This window comes from Piliocolobus tephrosceles, chromosome 6 (genome assembly GCF_002776525.5).
Source record: "Piliocolobus tephrosceles isolate RC106 chromosome 6, ASM277652v3, whole genome shotgun sequence".
Taxonomy (NCBI): domain Eukaryota; kingdom Metazoa; phylum Chordata; class Mammalia; order Primates; family Cercopithecidae; genus Piliocolobus; species Piliocolobus tephrosceles.
The window spans coordinates 128,186,165-128,202,475 of record NC_045439.1 but is presented as its reverse complement, the minus strand read 5'-3'; the positions used below and the strand labels follow the sequence as shown (position 1 = coordinate 128,202,475).

The following is a 16,311-nucleotide window of genomic DNA, read 5'->3' as shown; positions in this document are numbered from 1 at the left end:
TTCCAGTGGAAGGAGCCTCCCCCACACAACACGGCCATGTGGGGCTTCCCAGCCTGCACCCCTTCTGAGGCATCACCCAGAGGGCCCCTCCCCCAGTCCTGCTGCTGCCTCCTCAAATGTGAAATGTCTGAGCACAGATGCTTGGTCTTCTTCCCAAAGCAGGCCTCTCCTCAGGAATGTCAGGGTCCCTCACTTCAGTGTCAGCCCTTTCAGACCACTAGTCAGTGTCAGCCAGCCAAAAAGAACTGCCAGCCTGCCCTTCAGAGTCCCTCTCCTGTGGTCTTCCTTCCTTTCGGAGGCTTGCCTCGGAGGCTTGAGCCTGGTCACCTCCCTGCTCTAAGTGCTCCTCTCCTCCAGTACTCCCCATACAGCTATCCTCAGGATTCCCCAACTACCCATCCTCCATTGCCTCTCAGCCAGTGACCCTCTGAGTGCCCTTCCAGAATGGCCGCATCAGCATCCCCTGGGGAACTTGCGAGAAATGCAAGCTCTCAGGCCCACCCCAGGCCTGCTACATCAAAAACCCCAGGGTGGGGCCCAGCCATCAGTTTAACGGGCCCCCCAGGGGACTGTAATGCCGGCTCAAGGCTGAGAACCACTGCTCTAGGATAAAGTCCAAATGCCTTTGGTTGGCACCCATAGACCTGGCCCATTTAATCCACATGCCTGCCAGTTCACTTCCTCTACCCCCATCTCTCCCTTAAAACAACCACCCCATCAATCCACTCAAGAGTCCCTTATCTCAGGACAATGGGGCCTCAGTGCCTTTTCCATCACTCCTCTCTCCTGGAATCTGAAGCCTACCCTCCTCCCTCCCCGAAACCCCGCCCTGCCTAGTTCCAGGCTCCAGCCCACCTTCCTCCAGGAGGCTGGGACTGTCTTCCCAGACAGGGCCTGCATTGTCTTTCTCTCTGAGCCTTGCTGGGCGGCCTACCAGAGCATCCTGCACATGGCAGGTGTGTGATAATGATCTGCTCATTCAGGCAACAGCGATGACTGATCAGCTGATGTATAACTGGAAAAGTCTGGGAACAGCCTGCAGGGCAAGAGAGGAAGCCTGTTTTTAATGCCTTAATGTGCCAGGCTCTCACTAAATGATTTCACAGACTTTATCTTCTTCCATTCTATCAACAGCCTTGCAAGACCCATGTTATTTACCCCTGTATGGCTGCAGGCAGAAAGATTCAAAGGACTTAAGTGACTTGCTCAAGATCGCAGCTCTGAATGGCCATACGGTTTCATTTCCTAAGAAGCAAGAACGTGACCATGCATCTGGGGACCTGTGCACAGAAGCAGGTCCAGGGAAAAGTTAACCAACGACTCTGCATGGTTCCCTCAGATGTACTGGCTGCAAAAAACATCTTCCCCATCACACATCCAAGATCAGGCAGCTGCAGTATTTCAGAGTTCAGGAAATAAGCTCCAAGAATGCAATCAGTCAAAGAAAACTGCTTCAGTTCATCATTCCATCTTTTACTTCTTTTTCATTTTTTAAAAAATGTTGTCAACTAAACAAAAGTTCACAGTGGGAAAATCCAATATGTGTCCTAGGTGATGCTACTGGGCAGCTTGGTGCAGAAGCAGTCAGTGCCTGGCATCCTAAGACGAGTCAGCCCAGCCCTGGAGAGCTGCAGCTGGATGAAGCCCTGGGCAATCAGGAGGAACACAAGAGTATGCAGTGCTGGAGAGGACAAAGGGGTGTGAAGAGAAGCCACCATGAGGCCACAGGGATGTTGTTCCAGAGGTGGCAGCCAGAGGCCTTAGAACTTTGAGTTCTTCCCTCCAATACTTCCATGCCTCCAAACTTCACGAAACTGTCTTCGCCCTTCTTCGATTCCTGCCAAAGTGCCCCTTAACATCCACTCAATTGTTTCTTTTTACAAAGTTCTATATATGTGCTTTGTATTCTCTGTATTCTCCAAATATATTTATTCTGCACATGATCAATTCTTCAGCAATACTAGGTAATCACTTAGGACTATGTACCTTCCACAGACCTGTCTCAATATAATGATGTATTATAATGCAGTCCCTTCCAATGGGTCTCCACACCATATCATATTTGACAAGACTAATTCCTACTCAGCTGTTCTCCATTGAGTGAGGCTGCATTATAAAGCTGGGCAATTTTGTAAATCAATCAAAAGGGTTTGATAACTCTTTTCTAAAGAGAGAGGTAGTAACATCCCAAACCTGCTTCTTCATCACAGGAGTCATGCAAACGCAGGCTGCCTTCTTAAAAGTGGGGTCCTCAACACTTCTAACCTAAGCTGCCTACTCATCAGCTGGCTGAGCTCGCCCAGGCTAGAGTACATTGGCGGGATCTCAGCTCACTGCAAGCTCTGCCTCCCAGGTTCAAGTGATTCTCCTGCCTCAGCCTTCCGAGTAGCCAGAATTACAAGCGCCTACCACCATGCCCAGCTAATTTTTTGTACCTTTAGTAGAGACGAGGTTTCACCATGTTGGCCAGACTGGTCTTGAACTCCCGTCCTGGTGGTCCGCCCACCTTGGCCTTCCAAAGTGCTGGGATTACAGGCGTGAGTCACCGCACCCGGCTGCCCCCATCTATTCTTACCTGGACTACACTTGCTCCCCTATAAATTAGAGGTGAGCATTCTCTAAAAGTTCTCTAGTGGACTGGAACAGCTGTACAGAACTATGAACGTCCCATGTGCCACAAATGACGTGCTACCAACATGGACACATGGTCTGCAGTCAGGCTGACCAGCCGGAGTGAGGATGAGCTGGGCCACCAGGTTGACCCCAGTGATTCCAAATAAGAGTCCTACAGCATGTGGCTGTGACAACAGAGGAGCTATGGTAGGAGGATCCCTGACCTTCTCACAGTCCTTCTAGGTGCCCTGGAAAGCGGTTATGGCTTAATGTTTTGCAGCCCAGAGCTCCCTGGTGGTCTGTCTGGTCCCACCATCTCACAGTGTGCCCCTGGCAGGCCACAGCCTTGGCCAAGAAGGGGTGGACACATTCCAGTGGGTGGTCTTCCCAAGCTTTGTGAGTATCATCCAAGGAAGGATGGCCACTGCTCGGCAGACCAAACCTGACAGCAGGGGCCTCCAGCCCTCCCCTCCTCTCGTTCACTCTCCCTAAAACAAGCCCTCCAGCCACTCACTTTGGACAAGCTGCACAGATTCTTTTCAGAGCCTGACACTCATGCTGATCTTGAAGTACCCCCTCTGCTATCCTGTCTACCTATGAAGTTCAGCCTGATTCCAATTACACTGGCCTTCCACGATCTGGTCCTGGTCACAGAGGCAGTTGATCTGAACTTACGTAAATTCTTGAAGAGTGGAAAGGCCCTCCTCATACACCTAAAGTTCATGCTTTGAAATGCTATGCTCATAAAAACACTTCCAAAAAGCCTATGCTCTAAAGACTCTTGGAAATGTAAATACAATGAAGAAGCATAAACAGAAAACAATTAATACTTAAGTCTATCTAGTCTTTGAAGATCCAAAAAGTGCAGCTGGCTCAGCTTTTCAAGATAAGACACTAAGAAAGGAATGCCGCAGGCCCATGACTCTGTCTGCTGTCAAAAGGAGAAGGAGCAAAAATGGAACAGGTGCTCTACTCTCCATGGCCCTTAAACAGCTAAGGAATGATCTATTATAATAATGCATCTCCTTTAAACAGAAAGCAAATATCTCTGGAGATAAAACAGCACAGATTCCATGCAACGTGGAACAGAAACTGTGTGCCCCCAGCCCAGGCACTCAACACTCTCTGCTGAGCCCTTTAGGAGATGTTCGATACAGTGGGACTTACCAGCAATTAATATGATACTCAACATCCAGAATGAAGTTTTGTTGAACGCCACATTCTTTCGCTTGTATGCCTTCCATAGCTGTAGCTGCTTTCACACTAAAAGGGCAGCTTTGAGCAGCTGCCACAAAGGCTATATGGTGCACAAAGCCTAAAATATTTTCTGGTCCTTCAAAGAAGTTTGCCGACTCTTGCTCCTCATTTTTAGATACAAGGACACTTTGAAATGCTCCTCATCCATGGCCATCAAAAATCATCCACTTATAGCCTCCCTTCCCACACCTTATAGCCAAGCCTGTCATAGCAAATACACACACAAAACTCCACGTCTCCGCTTCACAGAGCTTCCACCACGGTCAAGAGGGACTAACACAACATCACCAGCCGCCTGAACGGAGAACCAAAGTCAAAGCTAGTCTGCGATGCAAACTTGGTTAGCCCAAGTTTCTGTTGCTTTCTTTTCTTTACACTTTCAGGGCCACCTTGCAAGCAAGGGGTCCACCTCCAAGTCACCCCATTGTCTCTTCCCTCCTGCCTTCAACATGTACAGAGGGGGAAGTGTCCAATGTCCAGCTCACATGAATGGGATGAACAAGGCAGACTAAACAATAGAAGTGTCTGCTCCAGCAGGAATTTAAAAGCTGAAGTCTTAGAGGTACACCCGCCACTGGCACACACTGAACTCAGCCTGTTGGCCGGGTTCCTTTATCTAAAGCACAGCACCCTCACATGGTGCTGAAGGGAAGGACAGTCCTGCTGAGAAGCTGGCTGAGATGCCATCTATGACAGGGCCCAGCCCTCACTCTGCGAGAATTTTAAATCAATGTTATCCAGCTTTCCACCTCGGCTCCTTCACAGATAGCTCCTTGCTGGAAACTTTACACCAAGAAGTATAAACTCTGACCTCTACAGAAACTCACTAAACCGCAGCAAATGGGATTCAGATGTTTCCATGTACAGTACAGTGATGTGACTTAGACTTTAAACACTTTGGCAAAAACAGGAAAAATGATGTGGGCCTTCCAGTCCCTCCCAGAACATGATACAGCCTTGACCCGAGCCCTACAGTGATCTGAGCCTTTCTCACTCCTACTTAAGCCTCCTTGCCCACAGCCCACATTCCCTGCCCCAGGTCCACATTTCCCGCCCCAGGTCCACATTTCCCGCCCCAGGTCCACATTTCCCGCCCCAGGTCCACATTAGCTCCTTCCTATCAGGCCCCCTCCAAGGGTCTATATCACTTTCCTTGGTTCACCAAAGTTGCCTATTTTTCCCAGCTGAGCAAAAGCAGATGATACCCTAATCAGAATTCAGAAAATTCCTGAAAGGAGAGCCAGGCTGAGCTAGGAAACTATACCCAGAGATACCCACAGCGCTGGGAAGAAAGGAGAGGTCTTACATAACACCTTGCACCCCCAGGCCTTCTGGCTTCCTAGATTCTCGAGGATTTGCCACAGACTCTGTAAGGGCTGGAGAATTCCAGATGGCGGCACAAGAAAAGGTGGAAATGTGGGGAGCAGTTTCTTGTGCCTGGGAAGGACAGACACAAACTAATATCAGAAACTGCCTCCAAAGAGGCCAGTCAAGACAGAAGACAAAGAGCATCCCTGCGGTTCATGCTCTGGGTCTATATCAAGCTTCGCTGGTGGCAGCCCATCTGCTGGCCATGTGTGCTGCTTTCAGGGCACGATGGAGAAGCTGAGTCTGGGCACCAGTGTAGCCACATGATCAAGTGTGTGCACAGGCAGGGCAAGTGCACACAAGAACCCCCCGCCCCCGGGAGCACCTGTTATGGGTGCCTCAAATGCAACAGGCCAGGGACTTGGGGGCAGGGAAGTTACTACCACAGCAAGGGAGCTCCTGGGGGCAGGAATAGGGTTCATCACCAAAGTAAGCACCCCTCAGGCCTGGTTGTGGGTGGGCACCAGACAAATGCCTACTAATAGCATAAGGAAGCAAAGACAAACACCCTTTCCCTCCTGTTTCTTACGTTTCAGCTAACAAGAGTGGGGTGAGCCGCAGCCTGCCTGGGTAGCTCTCCAAACTTTCTGTTCCAGGTACAGAGAGAAGACTCAAAAGGGAGGGAGGTGAATGCCCACTCCCCCACGTCCAAGAACAGCACACCTGTACGCACATAGGTACTCCCGTGACATACACGCTGACACACCGGTGTAGATGCAGTGTTCTGTCTACACTGGGGCCAAGGCGCCTCTGTCCAGAGCCCTGACAGTTTCATCCCTGCCAGATCTGCGCTCCCTAGGGCGGGAGGCGTATACCCCATGCAACCCAGCTCCGCGCGGGTTCCACTGGCCGCAGAAGCGCTGGACTAGGATGCTGACCCTCCCACTCCCTTTCTCTATAGTGGGTACCGAAAGCCGGGGTGGGGGGTTGGGAGAGGTGAAAAGGCAGGAGGTTCCCTCCAGTTCCCCTGGAGGCTGGACTTCCAGCAGAGGCGCCCCATCCCCACCCTCCACGGCGACCACCCTGCGCCGCAGCAGACCCGACGGGCCGACCCGGAGGGGGCGCGGGCAGTACCAGGCCGCCGGCGGCGCCGCAGGCGCTGAGCGAGACGAGGGAGCCGGGGTAGCCGAGCACACGCCCCGAGTAGAAGCACAGCTCGGCGGGGCGGCCGCGGCGCCCGGCGGCGCCCGCCTCCTCCACCTCGAAGCCTCGGGACAGGAAGCGCAGGTCGCGGCGCAGCTGAAGGTACAGGTCGCGGCCGAAGGCCGGCAGGTGCAGCAGCAGGGCGCGCTCTCCTGGCCGGGCGCGCGGGGCAGCTGGGGGCGTGCGGGGGCGTCGCCGCCGTCGGGGCCCGGGGGCTGAGGGCAGCGGCGGCAGGTGCACGTCGTCTGGGAGCACCCGCCACGGGAGCACCACCTCCACGTCGGCCGCCGCGTCGCCGACAGCTGCGGGGAAAGAGGAGACGCGTCAGCGCGGCGGGGCCCGCCCGGACGCCCGCCCTCCCGCTGGCCGCCAGCCGCGCCAGCGCGGGGACAGAGCGACCCGGAGCTGGCGCTGCCTTCCCTTCCCTCGCCCGGCACCTCCACGCTGGACACCCGGGGAGGGTCTCCGGCGCAGCCGCCCGAGCACCTCCCGGGACGGCGCCGCGCATCGGCAAGCGGAGACCCGGCGGCGGCGCGCCTGCCACGGAGCCACCCGATTCCCGTACTGCGGCAGCGGCCCGCGCCTTCTCCGCTCCGGCGCCGTCAGCCGTCCCGCCACCGCCCCAGGGCCGCCAGGACGCCGCGAGAGCGCAGAGGGAAGGTAGCCGCAGGACGCGGGACGAAGAGGGCTGTGGGAGGGGGCGCTACCTGTGCCCGGGTCCAGTCCCCAAATCAGCAGCAGCAGCACGGGTAGGACGAGCGGAGGCAGCAGGGCGCCGTCACACATGGTACCCGGGACCGGCAGCCCCCGGACCGTGGCGGCGAAGCAGGAGCGCGCTAGGCGGCGGCGCCAGCGGGAGTGAAGCCCTACAGCCTTTGGAAAAAGTAATTAGCGCTGCGGACAAACCCAACGTGGTAAACCCCAAGCCCCGCCTTCCCCTCGGAAAGCGGGAGGGGATTGGGCCCTCACTTTCCTCCGCCCCGCCTCCTCCTTCCCTACTGGTTGGAATGGGTCGAAACCATAGTGCGTAGTTAGGTTGTCAGCACTTTCTTACACGTGGTTTCTGGGCAGTGGCAGGGACACGGCACCAGGAGGCGCGCGGGAGCCGACCAGAGCCGTGCGACCCTGGAAGAGCCGGAGGATGCGGGGCTGGTCTTCAGAGCTTGTCCTCATTTTTTTGGAAATCTTCTCTCAGCCTGCTGCCCAGTTTCCCGGGAAGATAGGCCGGAAATCGCCCCGGCCAAGCGGTTTCATCCAAAACTGCATATACTCTACATCTAAAGTTAGGTTTTAGTTGTTTGTGGCTGGAAAGACTCCCAGTCCACTTTCCCGCACACCTGAGTTTGCACCTGAAGGCTATATCCGCGGCGTTTATCCAAACTCTTCACACGTCCTGTCGTTTTTAATCCCGCAGGATCCAGTGCAACAGGCATGCTCACACCCTCTTACAGATTGAAAAACTGAGGAAGAGAGAGAGCTTAAGGAAAAATGCTTAAGTTACCCACAGAGTTCCTGTTCGAGCAAAGGCTAGAATTTGTGGTCCTGATTTCTGGCTTGGTGCTTCTTATTAACAGCAGGATCCTCCCCGCCCCGAGGGAGGCAGCACTCAGTGTTACAGGTTAGGAAACTGAGGCACAAAGTCCCAAAGCCTGGACTTGAACGTGAGTCTCCCATAACAGAATGAGTTGATCCTTTCCTGCCAGAATATAACTGAGGTCTGCAGGGAAGGTGACTCCATTAACTTGCTGAATAGCATCTTGTAGAGGCTCACGCCTGTAATCCCAGCACTTTGGGAGGCCGAGGCGGGCGGCTCATGAAATCAGGGGTTCGAGACCAGCCTGGCCAATATGGTGAAACCCTGTCTCTACTAAAACTACAAAAATTAGCCAGGCGTGGTGGCACGCGCCTGTAGTCCCAGCTACTCGGAAGGCTAAGGCAGAAAAATCGCTTGAACCCCGGGGGCGGAGATTGCAGTGAGCCGAGATGGTGCCACTGCACTCCAGCCTGGGCAACAGAGCAAGACTCTGTCAAAAAAAAAAAAATTAACTGAAGTGTAACCATAACCAATCTCAGGTTTCCCTTCCCTTTCCTGTCCTGCCCTCTTCCATTTTATCAAAGCAGAAAGGTTATAGTTCCCCACTGGATGCTGCTTGAAGCCTTGGAATCTAAATTCATCACAGGATTATATATCATGTGAAGGAATCCATAACACTGTCCAGCTTCCCCGAAATATAATGAACCCCAAGGCTGAACAGTGGCCCTCCACAGAGGCTTGCCACAAAAGGGGCTGCCACTCACTGCTTGGCACCTACAGTGTTGGGGGCATCTGCACAGGCCCTGCTCTTGGCCAGGCCTGGGACTGTGTTTCTCCCCCTTGCCTCTGTCCAGGTCAACAGCCTCAGACAACTGACAGCTCAGTAGCATTTTCTGGCAGCACAAGAAACCCTGGTGATTGAGGTGATAGATACCCCATTTACCCTGATGGGATTATTACTCATTGTATGGCCATATCAAAAAATTTCATGTATATACATTTTATAAACATATACACCTATTATGTACTCACAAAATATTATTTTAATTTTTTAAAGATCTCACAGTAAGCTTCTTGGTGAATCTTTTTGTCAAAAAGAGCCATTTATAAGGCCTGCTACTGAAAACCATGGAGTATGGGCCACACCACCTCACAAGCACAAGTCAGCCCAAAGTAGCCATCACCAACCTATCAGATGATGCTCAAATGCTAAAATTAGTCCATAGGGACATGAAAACTAAAACAGAAAGATACTATTTTATCTCCTAACCAAAATTAAAGGGCTTAGAAAAATCAAGAATTAGAGAGGACACTCTCCTGCCCATGGGTGCGAGTATAAATTGGCATAGCCACTTTGAGGAACAACTGGGCAAACTGTAAAATTAAAGTTTTACTTTAGTTTTAGTAAAACTAAAAATGCACACATTCTACAACTCTGTAATTCCACGCTGGTTAATTACTCCAGAGAAACTCTGGCACATGTACAAGAATGTTTGTTCACCAGGGCACCTTATTAAGAGCAAAAAATTGCAAAAAACTGAATGTTCATCATTACATAAATGGCTACTTGAACACCATTAATTAAAAGAAATACAAAAATCTCATATGTGTAACAACGTGGACAGAGCTCCAAGATCAGTTATCAAATTTTTTAAAAAATCAAGTTGCAGAATGATGCACACCAAAAAAAAGTATATAAACACACAGACACATATGACATAATCTGCATGGATTCAGATAAATGTATGTAAAATCAAAGAGAAAAGTCTGGAAGAATACACACCAAACTTTGTTAAGGTTTATTGTTCTTTTTTTAATTAAACTGCATGTTGAGGAAAGATACTGCAAAAGGAATATAAAAACCTGGGACCCCAATTCACTCTGCCAAAAGAAAAAGTCAAGCTGAAAGCTGAGTCATGCAATAAGCTGCCTTTTCTTTTATTCCTAAGCAGATAGCTACAGATAAAAGGTTAAACATCTCCACAGGTAGCTGGTAGAGTAAGTGGGAGAAAGAAGAACTGGAAAAGTGACATGAAGGCAAGATGGTGTTCAGTGACTACATGTTGCTCCTGTCCCTGGATTGGATTCCAGCACCAGGGGCCTGTGTCTACTGCTGCACTGTTACAATTATCATGGTTGACTCTGGATCTACCAAAGTAGTGCTCCCTTGACCAGGGCCCAGTTTTCATTGCCACACCAGCAACTTCCAGCACCTGTTGCATGGAATCCTTACCTCTGCCCCGTGCCATCTGATCTCCTGCCAGGGCCTCTTTTTGGCAGAAGTTAGCAAAAAGCCTAACAAAATGTAAGGGAGTCAGAGAATGAAGGTTGCAGACGTTGAGCTTCATAAAAAAGCAGAACCTGGAAGTGGGTAAGTGGGGCTGGGAAACAGATCGGCTAAAGGCCTTAATCTGGCCACCATGAATCTGAATTCCCTTTGCCCTTCATCCTTGTGTTCAGCAGTCATATTAACAGTTTAAGCCTCCATGCCTTCAAATTTCTCTTTCACAGCATTTCCTCCACGATACTGTGAACTGCCTTCCGCTACCCAAATCCCAGATCCTCCTCAGTCTTGAAACCTTCCCACTGTGCCCTTAGGAGCTGCTGCTCCACAGCCTAGATCTGCTGCCTCTTCTCTGAGCATTCTGTACTTACGAATGGAACTCCTTTGAAAATGTAAGGTGGCAACAAAATTCTACATTTCTCAGCATCTTTTTTCCCCTAAGGATGGTCACTTGTCACAGTTCTGGCCACTGTGATAGAAGAAGCTACTGGCTAGAGTTCTAGGAGAGTTCATTTGAGGAGCTTCCTTCTGCCACTGTATACCCTTTTTCACTGTGTCTCTTCCTCTTTGCTCCTGACTGGAATTTGCATGTGATTGCTGGAATTCCAGCAGCCATCTGGTAATCATGAGGAAGAGTGCCATACCCCTGGGAAGCAAAAAGATCAATGAACTCTGGGTTGCTGATGACATCTTGGAGTCACCATGCCAGACCTGAGCTGTCTACTTCTGCACTTTTTGCTATGTCAGAAGAAATTATACTCTTGTCTCTTTTAAGCCGTTGCTATTTGGGTTGTCTGTTATATGCAGCCAAACTCGACCCCGAACAGATATACATATAAACAACTCCCATCCCCCATCCTGGGCTCTGGGCTCCACAATTTCCTCCTTTAGTGACCTTCTGTGCTATGCTGCCCAACTGTCCACTCTCAAAGTCACACCCTACACCTTGTCATCACCCCTAGCTATTCCACCTTCCAAAACTTGACCATCTACCTCTAACCACAGCTTCTTGTCCTCCCAGCATGCTCCTCCAAATGCTCCTACCTCAGAAAGTCTCTCAGTCTGCATCTCCCAAACCACCAGCCTCTCTTCACTTGCCTCCCTATCCATTCCTTGCATTCCAGGCCCTGTGACTCTGAAAACACTCTTGCCAATATGCTCAGCACCCTCCCCTATGCCTTTTCACTGCAGTTGTCAGGCAGAACTACAGGCCTGGGTAAACTCAACTCTCTACTCTCACTGAGCATGTGGTTGAGCTCCAAACACCACAGGAGCCAAGCGTGCAACAGGGAAATCTGCAGTCACCTTCTTCATTTGAGCCGTCACCATGCCCACCATTGTTACTACACTCCTCTGCTCAACTCCCCTTTCTCTCAATGCACGATGATCTCGAACCCTCCCCTTCTCAACTTCACATTCCTCATCTCATCACTTTCTTTTGGCAGCAGACAAGCACCCACTTTAGAGCGACATCCCCTAGTCCAGAGTCTTTGCCATGGTTTGAAGGTTTATGTCTCTCCAAAATTCATGGTGAAACTTACCTCATTGTGCTGGTATTAAGAGATGGAGCCTTTTGGGTTAAGGCCCAAAGTCATGAGGGTTCTGCCCTCACGAATGGAATTAATGCCCTTATTATAAAGAGGCTCAAGAGGGCTTCCTGGCCCTTTTGCCTTGCATCCCTTCTGCCATATGAGGACACAGCATTTGTCCTCTTCAGAGGATGCAGCAACAAGTTGCCATCTTGGACACAGAGAGCTTACCAGACACTGAATCTGCCAGCACTTTGACCTTGGACTTCCCAGCCACCAGAATTATGAGAAATAAATGTGTATTATTTATAAATTACCAAGTCTAAGCTATTTTGTCATAGCAGCAGGAATGGACTAAGGCACTCCTCCTCCCAGCTCCAGACCACGTATCCAGCTCTTCAGCTGACCACTTCAAAGAGCGAGACCATGGAATGTGATCCAGTTTCAAGGATAGATGAGAATGTTTCAAGTCTGCTTTTGTTTTTGTTTGACCTACAATTAAGAAATCATCCAGTGGATGATGGAAGGATCATGGGACACTGATATCATTTGGGTACACATTGTACTTGTTTGGTTAACCCTATTTGGATAAACTGTTGTGCTCTGGGTTTAGTTGTATGCAGCCAAGGTCATCTATGATCTAATGTCTTCAGACTATTCACCAGAGTACTACTGCTCCTGTCCAAGCTCCTGATGAGGATTGACCAGCTGAAAATCAGCGTTAAATCCAACTCCATAACCCAAGGAACAGCTACTCCCTGATGCTGAACAAGGCCAAAGCCATATACTGTGAACAAGCACAAAACAGAGCAAGCAAAGCCCAGACAGCTGCCTCTCCTGCAGTTGAGGGTGACTTATTAGCAAAGAAAACATTTTCTTTATGGAAAAGAGTTTTAGATTGGCTTCAATGCTTGGACAAAAGAGGTCAGCCCTGCAAGGTCCATGACACTGAGCATAGCGACAATGTATTGAAAGCAGGCATTGTTGATGCCCACATAGCCCTAAAAATTCATCTCAGTGCCCATACAGTGTATAAGTTTAGGCAATTCAACTTCATGGTGAACTTTTCAAGGTAAATTAGTTGAGAAATATCAAAAAAGCATTTGCCAAAATAATACTTTGACATTTCAAAGAGTTGATCTAGAACCAACCTTTCATACAGTGGTTGAATAGTGAAACCAGTTCCTGCAGATGACACACCTGCTATCTGATGATGGAACCACACCATCCCCAGAAAAAAGTCCCATTATCCTATGTTCTGGAACAGAACAACAGCATATCCCAAAGTGGTCCTGAATAAAATGTGCATTATACATTAGGCTGTGAGGGGGATGATGGGGAGAGTCCAGGCCACATCCCTACATCACTCTCATCACAACTATGATCTGATTTACAGAAAACAGTATCTTTGAAGTGGCATTAAAGTGAAACTTCTGGATGAGCAAACGTGGCCAGAGGTCTACATTTAACTAAGTAGCTTAATTTATAAAAATGTCTGTCCTCAGTCAAAGGCCAAGGAAAAAGCAATGGTTACTGCATTCATTCATGTACTCATTAGGTCCTTCAACCCTTTTTCAGTGCCTACTTTCTGTGTGCCACATACTGAGATGCCAAATGAAGAGGCAGCAGCATATAAATTGCACTTTTTTCCCCACAGTTTTCTATAGAGCTCTGTTATGAACTAGACACTGTTCCTGGTGATGGGAATTTAGAAATGAAAAAGTAACTTCTCTGTGTTCTATCTAGTGGGGGAAGGCAGATATAAAGAAATAATTTTGTGGGAATATAAAACGGTACAGTCACTGTGGAAAACAGTATGACTATTCCTCCAAAAATTAAACACAGATTTACCCTATGATCCAGCAATTCCATTTCTGGATATATACCCCAAAGCTTTGAAAGTGGGGACACAAACAGGTATCTGCATACTCATATTCATAGCAGCATAATTCACAATAGCCAAGGAGTGGAAGCAACCCAGGAGTCCATCAACAGAGGAGTGGATAAGCAAAATGTGATCTCTTCAGTCAATAGAGGATTATTCAGCCTTAAAAAGGAAGGAAATTCTGACACATGCCACAACATAGATGAACCTTAAAACATTATGATAGGTGAAATAAACCAGTCACAAGGGACACATACTGCAAAATTCCTCTTCTGTGAGGTACCTGGAGTGGTCAAATTTATGGAGACAAAAAGGAGAGTGGTGGTTGCCAAGGGTTGAGGAGAAGGGGGAATAGGGAGTTAGTGTTTAATTAGTCCAGAGTGTTTTGGGGATGATGAAAAAGTTCTGGAACTAGATGGTGATGCTTGTGTCATAGGATGAACCCTGAAACTGGGGTTCAGCCTGGGAGGCTACGTGGGTTCTTGGCTACATGAAGGAAAGAATTCAAGAGCGAGTCAGCAGAGTAAAATGCAAGCACATTTATTAAGAAAAGCAAAGGAATAAAAGGGTGGCTACTCCATAGGCAGAGCAGCAGCATGGGCTCTGCCTATGGAGCAGCCGCCCTTTTATTCCTTTGCTTTGGTTATTTTAATTTGGTAAATTTATTCCTTGGGTAAAAGTATCCTTACTTTGGTTATTTATGCCTTTTCTTTGGTATAGTTATGGTTTTTTTTTATTATGTGATAAGCAAAGAGTGAGTTTTCTGGGAAAGGATGGGGAATTCCCGGAACTGAGGGTTCCTCCCCTTCTTAGACCACATCGAGTGACTTTTAGACATTGTCATGGCATTTGTAAGCTGTCATAGCACTAGTGGGAGTATCTTTTGGCATGCAAATACATTATAATTAGTGTATAATGAGCAGTGAGGACGAGCAGAGGTTGCTTTTGTCACCATCTTGGTTTTGGTAGGTTTTGGCCAGCTTCTTTACCGCATCTTGTTTTATCAGCAGGGTCTTTGTGACCTGTATCTGGAGAAACTTCCTCTGAGATGCAATTCATTGGTTCCTGGGGTAACTAACCTGCCTCCCTGGCAGCCAATGACTCATCCCGTGACTAAGAATGCCAACCTCCTGGGAATGCAGCCCAGCAGGTCTCAGCCTCATTTTGCCCAGTCCCTGTTCAAGATGGAGTCGCTCTGGTTCCAACACCTCTGCGAGCTGCAGGACAATGTGAATGTATTTAATGCCACTGAACTTACAAATGATTGAAATGGTAATTTTATGTTATGTACATTTTACTACAGTAAAAAATGTTTTGAAAAAGAAATCATTACTTTTTTTGCTAAGATCTTGTTTCATCTTAACACACACGAGATGCCTTGTCTTAATTTTGTGGACAGGCAAGGCTGAATTCCTCCGTTTCACAGATGGAGGACTGAGATTTGGGGGCAGAGGGCAGGAATTAAAAACAAGACAAACAAGAGCCTTATAGGGGCAGTGTCCTTCTGAATCTGATCCCTGTTGTCTTGAGAGCTGTGGTGAGGGAAACTCGCCTTCAGGGTCCTCAGGGTCAAAGCAATTTGTTGCCCTTGAAATAGACAAAGCTCCTAACCTTTCCAGTTTTTTATGAACAGCTCATTCTGATGGGCAGTGACTTTTTCCGCCCCTGTTTTCAGCAGCTGACTCCTGGAGGGTTGGTTGTAGGGGCTCTCTTGAGTGCTTCACACACAGCAGTCCTGTTGGGGTGAAGGTCACCATCACTGTGATAATTATTGCTGTCGTCATTGAAACCACCCAGCCCTAAAACAGCATGGGCTCTGCCCAGAGCCTCCGTGCTAGAAGCCCACACTTAGAAATAGAGGGCAGAAGACAAAAGAGGACTGCGGGTTCTTGGGCCAAACTCGACCCTCTCAAATCCCCCAACTCGGGGATTTCGTTAGCTGGGGATTGGTGTGCCCGGATTCCAAGACCCACGCGTAAACTCTGTTTATAGGTGGAAGAAGGCCTTTGCCCCAAGGAATCGAGGGATAAAGGTGAGAGGAACAAGGGTACCTGGCGGATTCCACCACAGCCTCCTCTGAGACTCTCTTCACATTGGTTGCAGGAGTAACCAACCCCGATACCTGGCAGCCAATGAGATGCCACATCCCCTCCAGCAGGGGGCGGCAGGCCAGCATCAGTCCTGTCTTCCTAAACCAGCATTGGTGGGAAATGCAGGCACCAGCTCGCTCCCTGCTCCAAAGCCCTGTTTTTCCAATTTGTATTTCACTACTTTCCTGTTGAGCTTGGATTCCAGCCTCAAATTCCGCGATTTGGCCAGCATCCTAATCCCCGAGTGAATCTTGCCAACCACTCTGTGGGGCCTGTGTGCTTCCTCCTGGGTTCTAGGACGCTGGCAGCGTCCGCTTCACCATGAACGGGCGCCCCAGCCTCCTGAGGCCTTCCTGCCTGACTCTGGGAATGGCCACTGTCCAGAAATCCCCGCGGCCCTCCATGCTTGCTCACTCAGTCAGGCCCTTGTGGGGATATTGCAGAACAAGTCCAAGTTACTATCCCTTTAAATACAGACTTTTCAGTCTAGCTATTACCGGTCCAATCCGGAGTGCTTCTGTGCCCTACTTTACCTGATGTGCCAAGCCATCAGCTTGGCTCTGCCCTCCACCAGGCGGTGCTACTGAAATCTCAGCCAGCCTCAGAGT

General features: G+C 49.4%; 1 protein-coding gene and 1 pseudogene across 2 annotated transcripts in view; both read right to left on the bottom strand.

The window, feature by feature from the left end:
• Positions 1–7,248, bottom strand: part of ADAMTS17 (ADAM metallopeptidase with thrombospondin type 1 motif 17) — a 361,470-nt gene extending 354,222 nt beyond the window's left edge. For both annotated transcript variants that reach the window (XM_023193603.1, XM_023193604.2), the window contains exons 1-2: positions 7,089–7,248; positions 6,313–6,683 (exon numbers count right to left, since the gene is read on the bottom strand). In XM_023193603.1, coding sequence (XP_023049371.1) covers positions 6,313–6,683; positions 7,089–7,167 — 450 coding nt within the window. In that variant the 5' untranslated portion in view covers positions 7,168–7,248. The remainder of the gene's footprint in view (positions 1–6,312; positions 6,684–7,088) is intronic.
• A 7,934-nt stretch (positions 7,249–15,182) lies between these two features.
• On the bottom strand, positions 15,183–16,107 carry LOC111527334 (annotated as a pseudogene).
• Positions 16,108–16,311: the final 204 nt, after the last annotated feature.